This window comes from Rhinatrema bivittatum, chromosome 2, assembly GCF_901001135.1.
Source record: "Rhinatrema bivittatum chromosome 2, aRhiBiv1.1, whole genome shotgun sequence".
Classification (NCBI taxonomy): domain Eukaryota; kingdom Metazoa; phylum Chordata; class Amphibia; order Gymnophiona; family Rhinatrematidae; genus Rhinatrema; species Rhinatrema bivittatum.
The window spans coordinates 479,593,637-479,616,850 of NC_042616.1; the positions used below are offsets into that span (position 1 = coordinate 479,593,637).

At 44.0% G+C, this 23,214-nt stretch overlaps 1 protein-coding gene across 1 annotated transcript in view; it reads left to right on the forward strand.

Annotated features, from left to right (window-relative positions):
- LOC115084999 (cadherin-10-like) overlaps positions 1–23,214 on the forward strand; it is a 433,942-nt gene that overhangs the window by 238,331 nt on the left and 172,397 nt on the right. Inside the window, 2 exon segments of the mRNA XM_029590505.1 lie at positions 11,179–11,298; positions 14,972–15,139. Coding sequence (XP_029446365.1) covers positions 11,179–11,298; positions 14,972–15,139 — 288 coding nt within the window.

Genomic DNA, 23,214 nt, shown 5'->3' on the forward strand with positions numbered 1-23,214 from the left:
CTAAGCAGTTGTGTGGATGGACAGACTAGATAGAAATATGATAACAGAAGATCATGTGGTCTATGTTTCTAGATGTTCTAAGGGTTTTCTTTCATTTTGAGTGTTTGGGAAAAATGCCTAGTACATATGCCGCAGCCCAGTTGGATTTTAGGAATTCCACAATGAATATGCATGAAATCTATTTGCATGTAGCACTTCCATTATATGCAGATAGATCTCATGCATATTCCCACTGAAGACAGTGTTTGGGGATCCCTGTTCATTGCAACATCACAACAATGAATAAGACCAGGCCAGCTTTGACCCCTCAGAGGACTCCACTTCCAACTGTATTCTAGTGGAAGTATGTGCCATTAATGTAATTCTGACCTAGTGGTATCTCCCCTACATCCAGCTCCTTAACAAATCACAGTCATCTCTAAATTCTTCCTCTTTCTTTTGAAAATCAACCTGGCTTGTGGTACTCCTGCTGAAGCTTTTGTAGAATTCAGATAAATGATTTCAATTATATTTCTGATATCAATTTTGCTGCTGAAAAAATTTAGCTTGAAGAAACAAGCAGTTTGGTCTGGAAGGACTTGTTGCTGCTAGCTATATGTCGATTCCTGCTAATCATTTCCTCTCCCTCCATGTGTGCAGTCTTCTTTCATATAAGGCTTTCAGCAGCTCTGCTCTAAATTGTGAGAGAGTCTCTTTGTTCTTATCTAATAATTCAACACAGGGCTCCCGAGAAGCCCCAGGAGGCCTCTCCAACACACAACACTCCTTTTGTAATAACTGCTAGCATTTTGTCTGACATTAATGTTATGATAAACAGTCTGTGCTTGCATGATTCTCATTGAAAACCTTTCTTGAAAATAGAGATTAGACCTGTGCTTTTCTAGTCCAGAGGAAATCTGCACAACACTAATTGATTCCCTTATTAACTTTTACATGCTGAATTTCTTTCCTCTTTTCATCTGTGACTCTGTTGTATCCTTTTGCTTTTTTTTTTTTTTGGTCTTCCAAGTCATTCAGAAATGTCCCATTTAGTAGCTTTGGTGCCATGAGATTTCATTTGCAATGACCCAGGATTTTATCCTATTATTTATTTATTTATTTATTTATTTATTTATCTATTTGTTTATTTATTTATTTATTTTCATTTTTTAGCTTGCCATTCTATTTAAATATGTTTTACTTATTCATTTGTAAAATGTTTCCAACATGCTCCATTATAAAGTGCCCAGAGCAGTCTTCCCAAACTTGTTCTGGGGATCCCACAGCCAGTCAGATTTTCAGGATATCCACAGAGAATATGCATGAGATACTTAAATTTTCATATTCTGAACCTCCATGATATACAAATTTGTCTCATTCATATTCATTGTGGATACCTGAAAACCCAACTGGTCATTCGGTTCCCAGGATAGGTTTGGGAAACCCTGGCTTAGAGCGAGGTAAAGGAATAAGTGAATTTACAATAATTATTAACAGAACAACAAGATAAAATCCAATCAGAATTGTAAAATGTCTCTAATACAGAAGCAATTAGAGAAATAACTAACTATAAATAGCTGCAGCAAAATATATAAGTAACAGAATAGTAACTGGTCATTAACTGCATCTCAATAATCTAAACTTATTATATTAACAAATCTCCGAAAAACAATCTTGGGAACAATACCCCAGCATAACTAAAACCTAAATCAGGAGTTTGCCTTAACCCAAAAAAACACCCTGAACCAACATATAAAAATCCAGACAGGTAGGTACAAACCCTAGAAGCTCAAAGGAGATAAACACATATGCAAATGATGCTGGACTAAATGAGAAAAGTCAATAAATAGGGACTAAGACCCACAGAAAATAAGGCAGATGAAAAAAATCAATCAGACAACAATCTAGAGTGGCAATTGTTGGAAATAAATGAGTCGGCCAAAAATCTGTCACAAGAGTCTGGGGGTTACCAGAACAGACTTAAGAATTAACAAGAAAAGCCTGAGAAAAGAGCCAACACCGCATCAAACAGGGAACAGCCCAGAGGTCATCAGAAACTTTCTTCCTTTGGGCATAGGGATACCAGAAAAGAAGGCTGGCTTGCAAGTTCTCTAGCTAATCTGGGCTCCTTAACCACTGGAATTTGGAGAAGTGCTTCATTTCCAGACATGAAGGAGCAGGTAGGTTAATAGTATTTGAGTCAATATTTTAGGTAACAAGGGCACTGGCCTATAAAATATCTGAAAGGCATTGAACTAGGCTCAGAATGAGATTGGTATCCAATGCAATTGATGAATGTCTGGGCTAATGTGGTCTCTATAACTATAGCTGGACAGTAGCCAGGCTGTGGCATTTTCTACACGCTGAAGATGGTTTTGAGATTTTTGCAGGAGACCAACATATAATATGTTACTGTAATGTATATGGGATGTAACAAATGCATGACTAAAAGTGGCCAGATCTGAAAAATTTGACATATAATTTTATCTGCCTTGATCACTGAAAATGAAATATTTCTTCACTACTGAGGATAGCTGCAAAAGCATTTTTAATTTACACATTTATAAGATACCTAGCTTCTGCAACCTTTATCTTTCATTGAATTTATTAATTGCCAAAGGGTCTAAGCGATGTACACAGATACATTCATACAAAGTTAAAATAAGATACATAAGGTAAACAGTAAAATGATAATAAAACAGAACAAATGACAATAAATAACCTGTCAATAAAACTAAGCATAATAAAATATGGTGTAAAAGGAAGCAAAAAGCCTCTAAGTATTTACTGATAGGCCTTTCTAAAGTAAGTTTTTAACATTACTTTAAATATTTGCATGCATTCTGTCAGATGCAGATCCACTGGAAGTGAATTCCATAGTGTGGAGGTGACCACTGAAAAAGCACCATCTCTTGTTAAGATCAGCCATGCCTCTTTCACTAAGGGAATGTCCAGAAGGCCCTTCTGTGAGGACCTCAGAGCTCAAGTAGGCCAGTACAATCAAAGCAAAGCATTTGACTAGGGAGAGGTATCACTGTTAATCAATTTAAAAACCATAAGACAAGTTTTCTATTGAATCCTGTAGGAGATTGGCAACAATGAAGGTCTTGCAGAGTAGGTGTAATATGCTTTCTGTGGGATTTGCCAGAAATCAAACAGGTAGCTGTATTTTGAGTAACTGCAATGGTTTTGTAGTAGATGAAGAGAGGTGAATATACTGTAAATGGCATTGTAATCCAAGATCGGTAAAATACACGCCTGCCCAATTGTATTAAGGTCAGAATGCTCTAAAAATGTTTTAATTGGCATAACACTCTCAATTTAAAAAAAACCCTGAGTGAATTACAACTTTGATGTGAGAAGAAAAAGATAAATTTGAGTCAAGCTAGATATCATGACTATAGTTACAAAGCTGAGGCATGTAAGTTATATTATCAATTTTTATTGGACAAGGTTGTGATTTTGTATGGGGTCTCTGCATTAGAACAAATTCTGTTTTAGACATGTTTAAAGAGAGTTTGTGAGAAAAAAAGCCATTTAGTAATAGTGGACATGTAAAGCTGGAAGAGTTTGACAGAGCCATTCCATGAGGGTGTTACACAGATGAAAAAATGGATATCATCTACATAGATTTTATAACCTTCACAGAAGGTGGAAAGAATTATGGAAAAGGGTACCAAATAAATATTAATCAGCATGGCTGATAAAGCTGAGCCCTGTGGGACTCCTGTTTTCACAGAGGACCATCAGGATTGTTCGGTGCCTGTTCTGATCTTTTGCAAATGTTCAGAAGGCTGTGATGTAAACCAATCCAAAACAGAGCTGGCAACACCACATTCTCTCAGCTGGTTCAGTAGTATCTTATGGTCCAACATATCAAACACGGCTGAGACTTTGATGGAGATAAGGACATAATAGATTCTGCTATCCAAACCTCTTCTCATAGTGTCAAACAGCGACACAATGAGAGTTTTGAAAACTTGCAGAGCCGATATTGGTGAGGGGCTAGAATTTGATATTAGTAAAATCCGATAGTTGAGCCAGAACAATAGCTTCCACTAACTTTAGCTCAGGTTTTCTTTCTCTAAATGATCCAGTGAGCCACCCACAAACAAAAGCTCAGGTTTTATTGGATTTAACCTGAGTTTATTACTGGTGAACCAATTCCGGATTTTAACCAAACATTCATATTTGTAATGAGGGCAGACGTTTTGCCTTAGATTATCATCACAAAGACCTGAACATTATTAGCCTAAAAGTAATACTGTAGATTAAATTGCTCTGTTCTAGGGATTCTTCATGGCTGTAGAAGTGTTCTGCAGCCTAGAAACTGGCATTAAAAGGGTTAATGACTCCTCCTCTCAGAAGTCACATTGTTAGAGTTGCCAGCCATGGGGCCACAGACCATTACTTCCTTCATCACCCAGTGTAAGAGAAAACTGAATCTAGCAAATGGGCATCAATAGTGAGGGACACTCTTCCCCTACTTCCCCAGTATCCATGACCTTGTCTGGCCTGAGAAGAAGCCAGGCCCAAGGGCTGAACTTTGTACTGCAAAGTGCTGCCACTGAGCCAATGGGTCAGCATTGTAAGTTCTTCCATTACCTGTCCTCCATTATGCATAACCTGATTTTGCTTTTATATTTGAGTCTAGTTCAGTTGGTACAGTTCCTTCCTCAAGCTGTATTTCTCCCATAAATAAATAAATGAGAAAAACATTCTGAATGTCTCTTCTCTCCATTAAGCTTTTATTTTCCTTCTCTCTCCCGCCTCCCTGCCCCCTCCCCCCACCCAAAAAAAAAAAAACCAACAAAGACCTATAACAACATTCCTCATCATTTTTGTGCAATTAATATACCGAAAAGAAGTTCTGGGGGTTGGTTAGGCAATATTTTTCCCCTTGGTAATTTTAGACCTACAACACCTTTCTACTTCAGGTTACTATTCATGCTCTGCAATTTTTTTTAAAGTTCCCTGTGCCTCTTTTCCTTCTATTATCATAAAGGAGCTCCATTTGTATATTATGTTTCATGGCTTCTTAATTAATCCACATGGGAACTATCTTTTTGTCTTCATATTTGCTTGGATGCACATGAATACTTCTTGACACCCTGAAAAAATCTTTAAGTGCTGTACTTCCTATTTTCCTCCAACATCTCTATCCTGGTGTATTTCAGCCAGCAAGTTATATGCATAAACTTTATGTTTGCCTTTTTAAAATGTAATATCATGTTTATCCTTGTACCTCTTCTAAGCCTGGTTTCCCATTGAAGAGCTTAATAGTTATAGATTCAGTTTCTGAAAAGTTTTATGTGAGGCACAAGATGAGCATACAGGAAGTACTCGCACTGTTCACTACCACAGGAAGGAGCCGCAAAATGAGCTTCAACTTCTTCAGCCGGGGTGCAGATCTCTCTTTTTTTTCTGCCTCTGGTGGGATGGAGTCCATCTGCGGCCACGTGGGTTTCTCACTGCTTTCTCTTTGTTGAGCTTCATCTGCTGCCCTATGCAATTGCATGGTTTCCACACCCGGTAGTGCCTGGCCTGCATCCAAATGATGTTCTCACTCTTCTCCCAAGTGAGCTTGGACTCTCCGCCCACCCTTATCTCAGAGAAACCCATCCTCAGAGCCCCATTTTTCCCTGGGTGTGTTAGTCTCTTCAGGAACTGAGATTTCTACACCTTGTCTCATTGCTCTGGGATTTCCTCTGCCAGGCTTTCTATATACCTCTCATCTGGGGCAACTTGCTTCCCCTTTTCTCAGCATTCTATCAGGTACTAGAACTATAGGTTGATAGGATCTATATGAGGGGACACTGCTGGTCTTGTAGACCTCTGTGGTTTAGTGGAATTCTGAGCTTTTCTTCCTACAGATTTATGGGGGGGGGGGGGGTGAGAGTTCCCAACTTATCACAATATGCTATATAGGAAGTGGAGGAAAAGCTTAGTGGTTAGTGTAGCAGGCTGAGAAGCTAGCATTTAAATCCTGCTGATGCTCCTTTTGACTTTGAGCAAACCTTCTGTTACCTCAAGTATAGCCTTAGGATCTGATTTACTAAACTTGGGTTGGGTTTTTTTCACATAGATACAGAATAGAAGAAAACTCATAGTAACTCAAGCCCTTAGACCAGGGGAGACAACTCTGGTCCTAGAGTGCCACAGACAGGCCTGGTTTTCAGGATATCCACAATGAATATGCATGAGTATACACTGCTAACTGGGAGTAAATAATCTTTAATAGAACCAAGATCCCTTCAAACCTATTCCGGTGGACAGTATCAAATAGCAACTGCCAGCAGCCAAAAACTTACTCTGCAAGGAATGCCTGTGTCGATTGTGGGCAGCCTGCTCACTAGTGGGCATCTTCCCTTCCAGTCCAGGAAACTGGAAAGAGTTTACAGCAGGAACGGAGGCATAAAGCCCTCCAAAATCTCTGGGATTACCAGGCACACAACCCTCCCACGTAGTAGTCCTAGTCTGATCGTTGTGAAGGGAAAGAGGAATTTAAATGGAAGCAATGATTGACTCTGGATCCTCCATCAGCTTCATGAATGCTTGGCTTGCCCAGCAGCAGCTAGCTCTGGTATGATACCGGGGGTACAATTCCTGTATAAACTACTGACAGCTTCACATTGTTCTCGGGTCCAGTAACCCTAGGAATTAACGTCTTTATAATGAATACAAATTAAGGCCATAAAGAAGAAACCATACAATTCAATCTGATTTAGATCCCGCATTTTCAGATTATCCTGGGGTTATCTTGACTAGTGTAACCCCCGAACTCGGATAATCTTTAAAGAGTCACAGGGCACACTCAGTACCGGGGCTAAGTTTCTGTTACTACTGTGACTGTCTCCTTTTTCTTTTTTCCCTGGTTGGAAGCTTTTCCATAAGTTTAAAAGATAAATCTCCTACTCTCTGGACTTTAACTGTACAGTCCTCTTCAGAGTGTCAGTAATGAAGCCGGACACTGAGAGGGTTTTCTAACATAAATTTACTGATGATATATTTCAAGCATGAAAATGTGGCACTTGGTAGAAGTCTCTCTCAAATAATATATATAAGGAAATTCAAAATAGTAAATCCGTGAATCTGTGGTCCCATAATCTTTCCCTCAGTGCCCATCCTTTATTCTTTGATAGAGTATGAATCCTCCTTGGATGAACCTGTAAGCATAGGGTATTCCTCTCAGACTGTTGGGTTCCCCTTCACAATGCCTGGGATCCATTGCATGACTTTGAAGTCTTCTGTTTTCTCCTATCCTTTTCCCCTGTACCCTGAGGGCACCTCCTCTGCAGTTTGCTGTTTGTAGGCATCCAGATTGGTAGCACAGATTCTCCTCTCTCCTCCTGGTGATGAGAGCAGCTGGGTATGCACTCCTTCTCTAATTTGACAGATAGGCAAGGTTATTAACTTCAAAAATTACTAGAGATGTATTACCAGTCAGTGGTTATGAGCTGGAAATTACTCTCTTTATTCCCTAAAACTCTTCAGCCCAGGTTTTGGGCTGCTACTCTGTAAACTTAAGTTAACTAAAAGGAAACAGTCTTTTGCTCCCTAACTTTAAACTTAAAATCTACACAGAATCACTTGTTTTTATGGAAGCAGGAAAGAAAAAACAGTTGTTCTCTCTTATCCAGAACAAGAAGGCATCCGCCCTCACTAAATTGGAGGAATGTAATGCAGTGACAATGGTCAAAGCAGTAGAGATACCAAAAATATTTGTAAAGATTGTGGTAGACATCCAACCTTTACACAGACTTTACAATTTCCCAAGGGACCTCCAGCAATGACAGAAGTCCCAATCAGAGGAAGAATAAACTCCCTATTAAAACCAGAATTAAAAGTCTTATGTCTTCTTTCTCAAAACCCTACCTCCAACCTCCTGTTGCTCTCTAAGAAGTTGTGAAAATATATCTGCGTACTTCCTCTTTCAAATCTTCCTTTTACCCTTATGTTGGAGATGAAAGCTGAGAGGTACTATTGTGCAGGGTGCTGGCACCCTAGAGGCTCCCTTGAGGTAATCATCTGCCTCTAGGGCCTGCACCCCCAGTTAAGGCATGTCCATTACATTTTGTTTTCTCGTTACAGCTACTTTGCAACACATCACTGTATGCAGATTCATTATTGGCACTAGAATTAGAGCTACCATCATTCATGTTGCCCTTGTTCACCTCTTCTATGCACTTTTCTTATTCAAGCACTCCACCATTATCTTAAATTTAGTGAGCCACTTAGTCTCCCTAGCCCAGCTGTCATTTCTTTTTAAACTGTAAGTGTTTCTAAAGAGGCAACCTAGGTATGGTACAAAACATTTTGCATGTCTTTAATCAAATCATGGCACTCACCCTCACTGCTGACATTGATTGTTAGTTGCTCCTCTATTTTCCTATTTTTATTCACTCTGTTCAAGGATTCTGCTGGATTGGCTCATACTGCTGATGGCCAAGCTGATGTTTTCTTAGAGAGATTGTGGGGCACAGTTGCCCTGCAGCTAGCCCCTCACCAACTCAGAGCTATACTGAGGGTTCTCCTTCCCACACCTGCTGCAGAAGCTGTTCAGTCTCCAATCCCATTATTCCTGCTACAGTCTGGCACCTGCCAAATCTCCTACTCTCAGGCACAGAGTATGTAGTAGGGGTGTGCATTCATTTTGAACGCATATGTAAAACGCAACTTATATTTTAAAAGAGAAAAAAAAGGTTTGAGGAGAAACGCATCGCGAGTTCCAACTTATTCAACATAGCTATGTTGAATACGTTGAACCTAAATAAACACTTAAACCCCCCACCCTCCTGACCCCCCCAAGACTTACCAAAACTCCCTGGTGGTCCAGCGGGGAGTCAGGAAGCCATCCCTGCACTCCTTTGCGATTTCCTCACGGCGCCGATAGCCTGTGTCACAGGGGCTGCCCGTGCCATTGGACAGCCCCTGTCACATGGTCACGGCGCCATCTTGTGCTCCTACCACGTGACAGGTAGGTCATGTGGCAGGAGGTCGCTCCGGGACCCCCGTTGGACCCAACCGGAACTTTTGGCCAGCTTGGGGGGCCTCCTGACCCCCTCCCAAGCTGGCCAAAAGTTCCGGTTCGGTCCAATGGGGGTCCGGGGCGGAGGTGCGGAGGAGCACGTGACGTCGGCGTGACGTCGGCGTCACGTGCTCCTCCGCGCCTCTGCTCCCGGACCCCCGTTGGACCCAACCGGAACTTTTGGCCAGCTTGGGGGGGTCAGGAGGCCCCCCCAAGCTGGCCAAAAGTTCCGGTTCGGTCCAGCCGGGGTCCCGGAGCGACCTCCTGCCACATGACCTACCTGTCACATGGTAGAAGCACAAGATGGCGCCGTGACCATGTGACAGGGGCTGGCCAATGGCACGGGCAGCCCCTGTGACACAGGCTTTCGGCGCCGTGAGGAAATCGCAAAGGAGTGCAGGGATGGCTTCCTGATTCCCCGCTGGACCACCAGGGAGTTTTGGTAAGTCTTGGGGGGGGGATTAAGGAGGGTGGTGGGGGGTTAAATTTTTATTTAGGGAACTGGGAAACGTATGGACAGATCCACAACTTATGGATTTCTCCATACTTCCATATTGAACGGAATCGACCCTCACCTTCAACGTATCAACGTTTCACCGAAAACTTTTTGCCTGCACATCCCTAGTCTGTAGCCTACGCCTGGGCTCCGTGCCATAGTTCTGGTGGCATGTGTCTTTTCTGACAGCACACTATTCTGCCAAAGCTCAGGCAGGCTGAGTGTGATGGTGGTTTTTGTGTGCCACCTCTTAGCCTCTTCTGGCTACAGCATGGTTGCCCTTTGTTCTACCTTGACTCTTGTAGGAAGTTAGCTTGGTGGACATTTTGAAATCCCTGATTCACTAGCTGACAGAGAGAGGGTGGGGAATGCAGCAAGGTAACAGAGTAAGGTGATTTGATCTACGGGAAAATTAGGTTCTTGCCTGGACCCTTCTGGGCACTGATTGCCCATGATCTACTGATCAGTTATTGTAGTCACTTGCATACAGTTCCCACCAAAATTCTCTTTCTTCCTCTATCCAGTGGGTGCCCTGCTTTGCTCACTGGATGGGTATGCTAGAGAGAAGGAGATGCTTGCTGATGCCAAGGGATGAGTGAAAAGAGACTAAGGAACTGAAGTGTGTATGCTTTCACATACTCCTGCCAACAGTTTGATCTAGTATTGTGGATGGATGAATGATATCAGCCCCATTGTTCCCTGTCCTTCTGACTAATGCTGGGGAGAGGGGTGCTAAAGCAAGCTATTTAGCGGTCATATTGTGCCACTTCTCATGAGCCTCGAAGATTTCCTTTACTGCTAATATAAGAAAAAGCTAAGATCCAATTTAGAAAGGAAGGAATCAATGCTAGATAATAATAAAATAACATGATCTACTAGAGAAATTGATTTCCTAAAGTTTTATGAGCTAAGCTGTCTGTGCATTTGATCTTCTAACCCTTAAAGGTTACTAGATCATAGATTTTTATTGCATAATATTATTCACATAAATTTATCCAGTCAATAATATGATGCATCTGAAACATATAGAAAGTGACTGAATTTGAGGATAACAGCAGCCAGAGCAGTCAATGAGACTGTGAAATAATGCCTAAGACTAAAGATCAACTCAAAGTTACCACAGTTCTGAAAAACAGCAATTAGTCAGCTGTTCACTAAACCTGGCCCTATTTTCCATATTTAGTAATACTGGAGATGGGCTGCAGCTAAATGGGATTCCAGATGTAGCCTCTGAACTTCTACTGTTCAGCAGATATCACTTAGCAAGATGACATTACCTTTAAAAAAAATAGCACATTGACTTTAAGGTGAAACATCTGCAGGCTTTAATAAAGCTTCAATTATTATACCCTGTACTAATAACAAATGTTAGCAAACTCTGTTATAGTGATTTCATTGTTTTGTATTCTATGTTCTAAATTCTATTGAATTCTATATTTATTTATTAAATTTGGTACTGTACACGACTGAATGAACTGTAGCTAGACCCAAGCAATGCTCAGATTCCAGCTTGAACAGTTTGCTATATTTTGAATATCTAGATGTCTGGACATCTAGATAAAGAAGTCAATATCTTCTGAAATAAAATTGGGGTTTTCTGTGCATGAATGAAGATCAGTGCATTTGTTTCTTCTTCTGTTACAATGTAGAACTAATCTGAATTTGGATACTTCAGGTACCTTTGTGGTGCAAGTCGCAGCTGCAGATGCTGATGACCCTTCCTATGGGAACAGTGCCAAAGTCATCTACAGTATACTTCAGGGACAGCCATATTTCTCTGTGGAGCCTGAAACAGGTCAGAATCTCATTTACATTTATTTTTATGCTCACACAGCTAAAGATTTTTTTCTTAAGTTTAAGAACAATTTAGGTGAGTTGTAAGCTATTATGAGCAATATTACCCTATATAAGATGCTTTCCTTTTTGATATGTAATATTAAAGACCAAAATGTATCTATTTCTAAACAGTATGATAAATAATAATAATAATATCAATAATATGTGATATTTAGGTTTCCTTAAGGAGTTTCATAGCAGATTATTTTTGCCTTGGGTGAGAAAACTTGGAGAAGGGAGAGGGGGGGGGGGGGGGGGGGAAGGGGATGGAAATGGGAGGGGGGGTTTCAACTGAGGGTACCATGATTCTGGGATCAAAATGTAAAAGCAGTCAAGTATCTGTGTTGTAAATTCCTGTGGAGTTGCAGAGTTATCGCTCCGCAGGATCTGTATAGTTTTCACTGCACAATAAAAACCATTAAACATAAAGAGATTGTTGTTCAGCTATGGTTTCACTGGGTAAGATTGTTGTGGAGCGCTAGGAGAGCGATCCCACTCCTGGGTGATGTGTGTCCTTGGGCCACGGCTCGACCCCAGAGGCTCTGAAGAAGTGCCGTGGGAGGCGTGGCATGCCCGAGCATGGGCTGGACGGGGGCAGGGCTGGAGTGAAGACTGGCTGATAGGCCCTCCTCTGGACCTGCGCGCTTCGGAAGACCCAACAACGCAATGTTGGTCTTGTGAACAGTCCTCCGACCGTTCCCAGCCCTTTCGGACCTGCCGCAGGGTACGGCACGAAGCGGCAGGCCGGATGGAGGCCAGGGCAGCGAAGACTGGAACATGGATTCAGACGAGACTCAGGAATGAAGTAGACTCAGGCGTAGACGTGGACTCAGGATGAGGTGCAGGATCCATAGACGTGGACTCAGGCATAGATGCAGGATCCTTAGACGTGGACTCAGGCATAGACGTGGACTTCAGGAACAGGGTGCAGTATGCATAGACATGGACGCAGGCAAGACGAGGACTCAGGTCAAGGTACTGGATGCACAGAGGTGGAGTCAGGAACGAGGAAGACATGGGCACTGACCCTCAGGGCGCCCTACTCAGGCCACCCGCGGGACTGAGTCGCGGACCACCCTGTCCCATGCGCGCCCTACACAGCCCTGGAAGGCTGGTCGCGGACCACGCAGAGAGCGGGAGAGCACAGGAAAGAGGAAGCAGGTACGCTGCTCTCCTGGCAGCACAAGGCAAGGATATACGCTGCTCTCCTGGCAGCACAAGGCAGGTTTAGGCATCAGGATCAGGAACAAGGATATCTGGAACATCAGGACTGGAACACATATACTGGAATAGGAGACACACCTCTGGGCTGGAACATGGACATCAGGAACATCAGGACTGGAACAAGAGACAGACCTTGAGACTGGAACAGCAGGCAGACATCAGGACTGGAACAACTTGACAAGAAGCTTCAACAGGAAACATGGAACACTGGACCTTGCAGAAGGCTGGAATACAAGGCATCTCCTGGAACGAGGAACTCAGGAGTGACCAACTCCTTGCGAAGGCAAAGATACACTGAAAGCTGAGCCCTTTAGTAGGGCTGAAGTGGACAACGCCCAGGGAGGGGTCAGCAGGGGGCCACACCTGGCTGGCCCTTGAAGAGAAGCAGAGAAGCGCGCGCTCGCGCCCTAGGAGGCTGGAGAGAAGAGCTGGCAGCTGGTGGCATCCTCAGCCACGTGGAGGGCCCAAGGAAGCCGCGGAGCAGCCCTGGACTGGAGCTGGGTGAAGGCAGGTCACTGGAGCAGCTCCCAGCTGCACGGACAGAAGCAGAGAGAGGCAAGGCTGGCTGCGGGGGAAGGGCCCACTGCAGGAACGGCTCCATGCCGTGAGGACAGCCCCAGGAGGAGAGGTAAGACTGCAGGGAGAGTAGAGAGCTGTAGGCACCGGCAGAGAGAAGTGCTGGCTGCAGGGAACTGGGAGAGACTGCAGGCACCGGCAGGGACGGCTTCCCTGCTGGGCAAGGACCCGGGCTAAAGCAGGCACTGGGAGAGACGGCCTGCTCGCTGAAGGTCCCGGGATCGCAGCAGCACGTCGGGGAAAGGCAGAGACAGCAGCCGAGGAGCAGACCACATGGCAGCAGCTGTGGAAACGGCCCCAGCTGATTCAGGGAGAAAGAAGCAGCGTCAGCAGCCCGGCTGGCTGTGGCTGTGAGAGTTAAGAACCTGCACACGCTTCTTGTGGGCAGGAGCATAACAAAGATATCTTGATAAATATACTCGAGTACACATTCTACTGAATATACCTGGACAAACCCAAAGGTATCCAGGTAAGTTTATCCAAATAACTTTAGGACTGCTGTTTGACACAACTAAGGCCTGGATTTATCAAAATGCACTAAATATTGCATATGAGAGAGAGAGAGCCTAGCTGTAATGCCCTCATGCTAGATAGGTATTTATATCTCTATGGGAGGCCCACCTAGTAACTTGAGGTGAGGTTTAGGTATTAGTGTAGGGGGTTAAAGGCCCCTTTGACATTAAAAGTGAGGTGTACGAACAGAACAATGTTCTCTCAACCTAGCTTGATGTTACCCAGGTAGAGAGTCCATCAAGCTAGGTTGAGAGAACATTGCACAAGTCTCATCTTTGGGTGAGTTTCCTCACTCCGAATGTCATTAAATCTTCACAAGAGAGCACATCCCTTTTCCTATTGTATGCAATATTTAGTGCATTTTGATAAATCTAGGCCTAAATTATCCAGATCACATTAGCTGTGTCATGCATCATATAGCACTTTGATAAATGACCCCCTTAATCAGATAACTTTGAATATCCAAGATATCTGGCTGAGAGCCAGATTCATTAAGGCTTTTCTCCCATTTTGTGTCTATGAGAAAAACTCTTAGTGAATCAGGTACTAAGTTAGCTGGATAATGTTGGCCCTTCTAGAATGTTCCCCCGTATCTGGATAAATTTTATCCTGGTACATGATTTACCTGGCTAAAATGTATACAGTTAGAAAAGCGGGGATTTAAAACATCATGGTTTATCTGGGTAACTCACAAATTATTAACCTGAACATTTCTTCAAGAAACAGTATGTTACATAATTTAGTTCCAATATAAACTGCTTTGTTTTTACCATTATTTGCAAAAAATATTATGTAATGACATGCACTGGAGAGAAATAAAAGAATTATACTGCTTTCATGGAGATAATATATTTGAGTGATCTATATAGATAATGGGCCTTAATTATAAAAAGGAACTCCTATGAAAATCCAATCCAATGTTTTGTGATACATAGCATTGAGCATTAAAGGCACATAATATGGTATCGCTATGCATGCTTGTTAGGGTTACCAACTAATTCTGTGTTACCCAAAGAGGCAAAGACAGTTGGGGTTTTCACCCATACATCTAGGGACTTGTAGCTCCAGTTTTTCTGAAGTCCATGGATAAAATGAAGTAAAGGACAAAATCAGTCCTGCTGTCATGGAGCCAACTGATAATCTTGCTGTGTCTGCATGTAGGCACATCCCTGTCAGTTTCTGTGTGCATATGTGTGAGCAGACGGGGGGGGGGGGGGGAATGGAGGAGGAAGGGAAGGACTGGGGAAGTCGTAATGTTTGTGTCTGTAGCGTTTGATTTCAGAGATGTCCAACAGGTGTTTTGTTGTTTTTTTTTAAAGGCATCATTAGGACTGCTTTGCCAAACATGAACAGAGAAAACAGGGAACATTACCAGGTTGTTATCCAGGCCAAAGACATGGGTGGCCAGATGGGAGGATTATCCGGGACCACTGCGGTGAACATCACTCTGACTGATGTCAACGACAATCCTCCTCGATTCCCCCAGCGTAAGCCGCCTTTTAATAGTTCTCCTGCACTGTGCTAAGCTATGGGATGAAAGTAAAGTAATCATCGCCATCCAGTTTAATTTAAAGGACGTCTAGATTGTAAAGGCAGGCTTCTACAAAGCCTTCGTGTCCAGATTCATTCTCGATTATTAAAGCAGGAAATAAAATGTTAAAATCCAGACTTCAGTTCTGGATGATTTCATATCTATCAGCTAGGTGTTCCGTTCAGTATGCCATTAATATTCATTTGCATTTATCGAACACAGTCACCGTTCGCAGAGAGGTACAAAATAATTCCCCAAGGGTTTATAGTGTTGCCTGGACAGAGAAAGGTCAAATGGCTTACTTAAGGTCATTAGTCCGTGATAGAAGGAGAAAGTGACCTGAGCTCTCCAACCTCATAGCTCTGTGCTCTCACTGTTATGCTTCGCTGCCAGTCTAGTTACAAGAATTCATTTTTCCTGAAAGAGCAGATGAACATTTGCTTCGACTGTCAGAAACACTCACATGCAGTCTTTTCTTTTCTCTTTTTTTTTTTTTTTTTTTTTAGGAAGCTATAAAAGCATTTCAGCTGTTGATTAAAAGTTTAACCATTTGGGACATCGCCACTAAGGGAAACATATCTCAAAGAATATTGAATTAGACCTGTAAAGGCAGATTGCTATAAAAAGCGAAGCTGCAGAGTAGCTTATCAAATGAGTGTGTAGGGCATTTGGCCACATTACATTTGACAGGCTGAGTTTATCAAAGCACTTTATGTAGTTTAAAAAAAAAAAAAAAGCAAAGTTTTTCTTGATTGTATGGTGTTCAGCTTTACATGTGCATGAATCCACTATTGCTTGGTGTCTTTTTACATAATCTGAATTATAGATATCCCCCTGTACTAGTGGCAGACTGGGGATCTAGAACAGCTCTGTATAATCTGCGGAAAACCAGCCCATCGAGTTCCCCACTCCCGCCCCAAGAAATATTTAATTGCAATTTTGCCCCTTTTTCTGCCTCCCTTCTTATTTATGATTCCGGCCTTTTATACTCTGCCTCTTCCTTGCCCCCTGTTCTTTCAGTTTTTCCATTCTCTCACTGCCCTTCTAATGTTCAGAGCTTCCTGCTTTGCACAGCTTTCTTCCCTTCTACCCTTCCCTCCCTCCAACAGTTTCCTTCATACCCTCGCCTTCCCCAGAAAATCTCAGAAAATCCTCCCTTAGCAACCACGTTCCTGTTTCTTAGTGACGGTGGCTATCTCCTCTTCTGGTGTAGTGACAGCTTTAGGATTTTTACCCCTCAAGCACGCTTAGTGCTGCTGCACCAACCCCTACCCCCTGGTAAGGTCAGGCAACGGGGAGCAGAATGTCTAAGGGGGTAGAATCCATGGCAAACAAAAAAAAAATAGAAAATTCTGAAGCAGAAAAGCAAACATTCCCATTTTTTTTATTTTACATTATAAAAATAAAGTACTTTTCCAACCTTGTCTGTATTTCATTTTTTTGGGTGGTGTTTGTGTGAGGAAAAGGGATCTCCAGAATCAGTAAGGGGAGAGATCTTAAGTACGAGGAGGTCGAGAGGACAAGGAATAGAAAGAGGAAGGGAACAGGACCAGGAATGGGGTGAGGAGAAGGGAAGAGTGTGAAAAGGAAAGGAAAGGGATGAAGGGGGAGCAGGGAGTGGGGGAGAGAGGACAAGGGTGGGGGAGGAATGGAGATGGGAAAGATGGAAGAAGGGGGAAGATCTAGAATGGGGGAGAGGGAGGAGAAGGAGAGAAGTTTTGGAATTGAGGAGGAAGAAAGACAGAGGGTTGGGGTAGGTTCCAGGATCTGGGGAGAACGGAGGGATGGGAAAGAAGGGAGGTTCCAGGATCTGAATCGTAGTGGGGGAAGTAGAGGAGGGAGGAGGCAGGTGCCCCTACCTGCCTCACCTTGCATTTCCTCTCTAACTTCCCACTTGGTCTGGCTTACACTTATACTCACTGTCTCCTCTCCTCGTCCCCCTCTCCCTCATACACAGACCCAGGCCCTCCATCCAATTCCCTGTCATCCCCCAACCATTCTCCTCGCCCCACAATGATCCCCATTCAGTACCTCCTAACCCTCCTAAAATAATCTCCTTTGCTCTGTCAGCTGCAGGCTTACTTCCTCCCCTCCTGCCCCTGAATGAGAGGATGGGGAGGGGCTGGATTAAGGACCAGGACAGATCTTCCTTGCTTTGCTATATCTGCTCCAGTCTCACCCTTCCTCTACTGTTCTCTGCAGGCTGCCTGGGAGGGGAGGGGCTGGATCAGGAAAGACAGGGCTGTTTTCTGCTGAGTGAGACTCAGTACAGCTGGAAGGCAGAACATCTTCAGCCAGCCTTTGCCCACAGATGTTTGCTGCCCTAGGCAGTGGGCACTGCCTATTGACAAATCCAGCCCCGATCCATTGAAAGTAGGCCTTAACTCAGCACCTTATTCCACAACACTGATTAGCACAGATTCTGCTTCACGGAAGCAGTGGCTCCAGCCCAATTCATAATTTGATAGGGGTAGCAGGCCCAGCCTGGCCACACAGGTTGTAAAGTCCCTGGTTGCAGAGTCCCAACCCTAGCTTCTAGTGCTACAGCACTCAGCCCCAAACTCTACTTTCCTCAGGCATCACAAATTCAGAAGACTTACGTTGCTGATCCTTGCACTAGCCTACCTATACTCTTCTAAGTGCCATAGCAGCTCAATCTATCCCTATTCTGTATTGTATGTAGTCAATGTCTTTTCAAAAGCTGCAGATGAACCAAACAGACATAAGATGAATTCCTCCTCCTGTCCTCATTCTGCATAATTGGATAGTTTGTTATTTTATACGTAGATTTTGCATAACACTATGGTCTTCGGTGGATTCAAAGTATTATGTATGTATCACTTTATGCTAAATATCTCTCATCTGGCTATATTTACTGTGCAAGCACATATAAAATTATGCACTGACATTGAAGTTAATGAGTAATTTATTTGTGATATGCATAGACACATGATTATACCAAGCAGTTTCACACATCTGTGAGCCTGAAAAGGAGAAAGGCCTTAAAGCAACAGTGCAGTTTCACTAGACAGTTATTCAGCAGGCTGGATTCCTGCAAATAGACAGGTATGGTGCTGTCAGATTTAAAAGAAAATGTAATGGGAAACTCAAGAAATATATCAGAGAATCAAAAAATGTGTGTATGTGTTTTAAATGCCTTCCCCCTGCCCCCAGCTCTTCAGTGAACATAAGTAACAAGTAATCAGAGAATAGATATTGTGTGTTTACTTACAAATCACCCATCCCACAGCTGCTTTCTGATCGATCACTCTTTAATTCAATCTCTACAGCTGGGAGCAAAGGAAGGTTCTGTTTTTCAGCAGCATTTATCATCACAGAAATCTTAGATGTTCACAGCATTGCTTAGCAGGGGTGTAGCAACCAATGGATTTTTTGATAGTGCTCAAGGTTAACAGGAGTGAGCACTGTGCCCAGCCCCACCCCCATTCTTCACCCATTATATGTGACTTTTCACGGCAATGGCTACAACACTCTTTTAATTTCTAGCAGTACTTCATATCTGTCTCTTCGCTCTATAAAGGGTTTACCAAAAATAAAATGAAATCAAATTACCTGAAAGGCACCGGAGCTGAGCACCGCAATCATGCAATGGCAAGGATAGCGGCATCAGAGCAACCTAGTGATCATGGCTCCCTTCCCTCCTCCTCCGTGATGGTGACTGTACGATAAAAAGAGAGCCAGGGGCACCAATGCAACAGGAAACCTGGAGCAGTCGCACTGAGAGGCAGCGACACAGAGCCAGGCCAGTGATGCTGGGAGGCCGCTCCAGCATAGACCAACCCCCAGCGATGGTGAACTGTGGGCCCCTGGAGCAGCTCAGAGGAAGGAGCCTGAGCTCACAGCACTAAGCCGTGATCAGAGAGAAAGAAGGCAGTGAAAGGGAGCCTCTATCAAGGGATGCTGGCCCTTTTGTCACAGTTTCCAACTGGGTGAAGGCGCCAGAACAGCAGGAATGAGAAGGACTGTGAGAAGGAGAGAATGGCGGTGTCTGCTTACCATCACAGTCAGACCCCCCACTCCCATTGTCAGTCTCATAAGGAACAGATGGAGAGCGAGGCCTGGAGAGGCAAGGAAAAGTGGCATCAGACCATTATGAAAAGGAGCATGAGGATGAGAAAGCTTCAAGAAGGAGAGCTGACCAGAATAATGAAAAGGCACTCACGCTGCTCACCCGTTGGCCAACGGTGAGGGCCCTTGTTGTAGTGCTCCCATAGTTTTAATTAAAAAAAATAGAGAACCTAGCATTGAGGTCTCGAGGAAGCCCTGACATGTCAAGTCAAGCAAGGCTGTGACCTCTGACATCACTGATGATATCAGCGGGAACCCACAGAGCCGAGATGTCCTTTCGTGGATTACAAACTGGTTAAAAGACAGGAAACAAAAGATTAGGTTTAAATGGTCAATTTTCTCAGTGGAAAATGGTAAAGAGTGGAGTGCCTCAGGGATCTGTACATGGACCGGTGCTTTTCAATATATATATAAAAGATCTGGAAAGGAATACGATGATTGAGGTTATCAAATTTGCAGATGATACAAAATTATTCAGAGTAGTTAAATCACAAGCGGATTGTGATACATTGCAGGAGGACCTTGCGAGACTGGAAAATTGGGCATCCAAATGGCAGATGAAATTTAATGTGGACAAGTGCAAGTTATTGCATATAGGGAAAAATAACCCTTGCTGTAGTTACACGATGTTAGGTTCCATATTAGGAGCTACTACCCAGGAAAAAGATCTAGGCATCATAGTGGATAATACTTTGAAGTTGTTGGCTCAATGTGCTACAGCAGTCAAAAAAGGAAACAGAATGTTAAAAATTATTAAGAAGGGAATGGTTAACAAAACGGAAAATGTCATAATACCTCTGTATCGCTTCATGGTGAGACCGCACCTTTAATACTGGTTACAATTCTAGTCGCCACATCTCAAAAAGATATAGTTGCAATGTACATAGGTACAGAGGAGGGCGACCAAAATGATAAAGGGGATGGATCAGCTCCCCTTTGAGGAAAGGCTGAAGAGGTAAGGGCTGTTCAGCTTGGAGAAGAAATGGCTGAGGGGAATATGATAGAGGTCTTTAAAATCATGAGAGGTTTTGAACGAGTAGATGTGAATAGGTTATAAACACTTTTGGATAATGGAAGGAGTAGGGGGCACTCCATGAAGTTAGAAAGTAGCACATTTAAGACTAATCAGAGAAAAATATTTTTTACTTAACGCACAATTAAACTCTTGAATTTGTTGCCAGGGGAAGTGCAGTTAATGTAGCTGGGTTTTAAAAAGATTTGGATAAGTTCTTGGAGAAGTCCATTAACTACTATTAATCAAGTTGACTTAGGGAATGGCCTCTGCTATTACTGGCATCAGTAGCATGGAATATTCTTAGTATTTGGGTACTTTCCAGGTTCTTGTGGCCTGGTCTGGCCTCTGTTGGAAACAGGATGCTGGGTTTGATGGACCCTTGGTCTGACCCAGCATGGTAATTTATTATGTTCTTATGTTCTTATAAAAAATAAAGAAAATAAAACAAAATAAATAAAGTAAATGGAAGGTAGTGGTGGTCAAGTGGAGGGATCATGACCGCTTGTCCAACCTCCATCACTTGCCCTCCAAGAAAGAGTTTTAAAGTGAAATTTACTCTGTTGTTTCCAAGGTTTATTTATGGATTAAAACCCCCTAAAATGGGGGTGCTCTTGTGCAGCAATCAAGATGGCTGCTTGAGCTCATAGCTCTGCCAGCTTTCTCTCTCGCTTTGGGGATGTTATGGTTGAGCGGTGTTTGGGTGGATACTTGGGTACTGTCGCAGATGACCATGCCCATGGGGAGGAGCCCCATGAGGAGCCACAGTACTGGGCTAGACTCAGAACGCACAAACACATTTAGTTCTTTATTATACAGCTAGAAGAGTACCACCAGAGTTGGCAGTAGTGAGGCAGACTGGTAGTTGCAGTCTCAGGGACCTTGGCAGAGGGAGTCCTTCTCACCCCGTTGGTCTTGGCAGTCTCCGAAGCAGGTTTCCCAGCAAGGAAGTACTGTGGATGAGATAGACTGAGAGTTAGAGTACTCACTAGGGGGTAGATTTTATAAATTTGCGCACATGCGTACGTTTGTTTGCGCACCAGGCGCGAATAAGAGTACGTGGGATTTCAATAGCTACATGCGTAGCCATACATATCCATTAAAATCCGAGGTCAGCGCGCGCAAGGCTGGCCAAAATCGGCAGCCTGCGCGCACCGAGCCGTGCAGCCTGCCTCCGTTCCCTCCGAGGCCACTCTGAAATCGGATCAGCCTCGGAGGGAACTTTCCTTCCACCCCCCCCCCCCCCCGGCACCTTCCCCTCCCTTCCCCTACCTAACCCACCCCCCCAGCCCTATCTACCCCCCCCTACCTTTGTTGAACAAGTTATGCCTGCTCGAGGCAGGCGTAACTTTGCGTGCCGGGCCAGCTGCTGCGCTCCATGTTCCGGTCTGGGGGCTGGTCCGGTGGCCACGGCCATGCCCCCGGAACGCCCCCGGATGCTGCACCGGCTGCGTCACATCCCCCCCAACACGCCCCCCCCCAGGAAAGCCCCGGGACTTACTCGCGTCCCGGGGCTTTGCGCGAGCCAGAAGCCTATGCAAGATAGGCTCGGCACGCGCAGGGGGGGTTTGGAGTAGGTTTTCTGGGGTTAGGCGCGTAACGTACACGCGTAACCCTCTGAAAATCTACCCCTAGGTTTTTGCTGTAGATATGCGATTCCACCAGGTTGTAGAAGGAAGTGCAGGCAGGGAGAGCAGGTCCTCGATGAGCGAGTACCTGATCCCTGTAAGGCACCTGAAATAAAGCAGAGGGCCCTCAAGGAGCAGGTACCCAGTTTAGCAGTTACCCCAAAGGGTAGAGAAGGAGCTTCCAGCGGCAGCACAGAAGCAGCAGAGTAGCATAGACAGGAACGGATTTGAGTCCTTGCTAACTCAACGAGCTAGCAAACTAGAGTAGGTTATATACCTGGATGGAGTGACATCAGCAAGGGGGAACGCCCCTGAAGTTCACGACAAGGTTGGAATAAAGACGTGGGTGATGCACGTGTGCGCACCCTAGTAGATACCTGGGAGGAGCATGGCTGGAGGCTGCACCGTAGCCGTTCCAGGGACGCCGGAGAGATTGGCTTGTAGACGCGGCAGTAGCCATCTTTCCTAGGTAAGCAGGAGGAGCCATAAATGAGGTGAGGCAAACGGGGTGAAGCCGTCTAGCACCGACGGACACAAAGGGCATCCACACTTTTTCCTACCAGGTCTTGGTTTTTGAGGATACAATTTATGAAAGTTTTGTAGCATCTCTTTATCCAGTATGTTAGCCAATGAAGTCCAAGAATTTTCTTCAGGTCCATAGCCTTCCCAAGATAGGAGATACTCCCATACTCTGCCTCTATTTCTCACATCGAAAATAGCATCTACTTTGTACTTGATGTCTTCTTCTGCATCTATTGGTGTAACTTCTGGTGTCTTGTTGGAGAACTCACTAAGGCTCAATGGCTTCAATAGTGAGATGTGGAATGCATTGTGGATCTTCAATGTAGATGGTAGCTTTAGACTATAATTGAGATTGCCCAATCATCGGAGAATAGGAAATGGTCCAACGAAGCGAGGAGCGAAGCGAGCTGAAGGTAGTTTAAGTCTCAAGTTCTTGGTGGATAGCCAGATTTGTCACCAGGATGGAACTCTGGGGCCTTGCAGTGATGAGCATCATATCATTTGTTAGCTAGAAGTCCTGCTTTAAGAAGCATCTCTTTTGTCTGAGTCCAAAGTTGTTGAATATCTTTGGCAATAGATTGAGCTGCCGGGAACGACACGGATAATGGAACTGGCAGTCTGGCAACGGTAGTCGTCCGTAAACCACTTCGAATGGTGTTGATCCAGTGGATGTTGCTGGATGAGAATTGATGGCAGTGGAACAGCAGTTTTTAAAGTTACCTCCTGTAAATGACCTTCTTGAGTAGAAGCTGTGCCTTGTATCTTCCTTGTGTGAAGCTA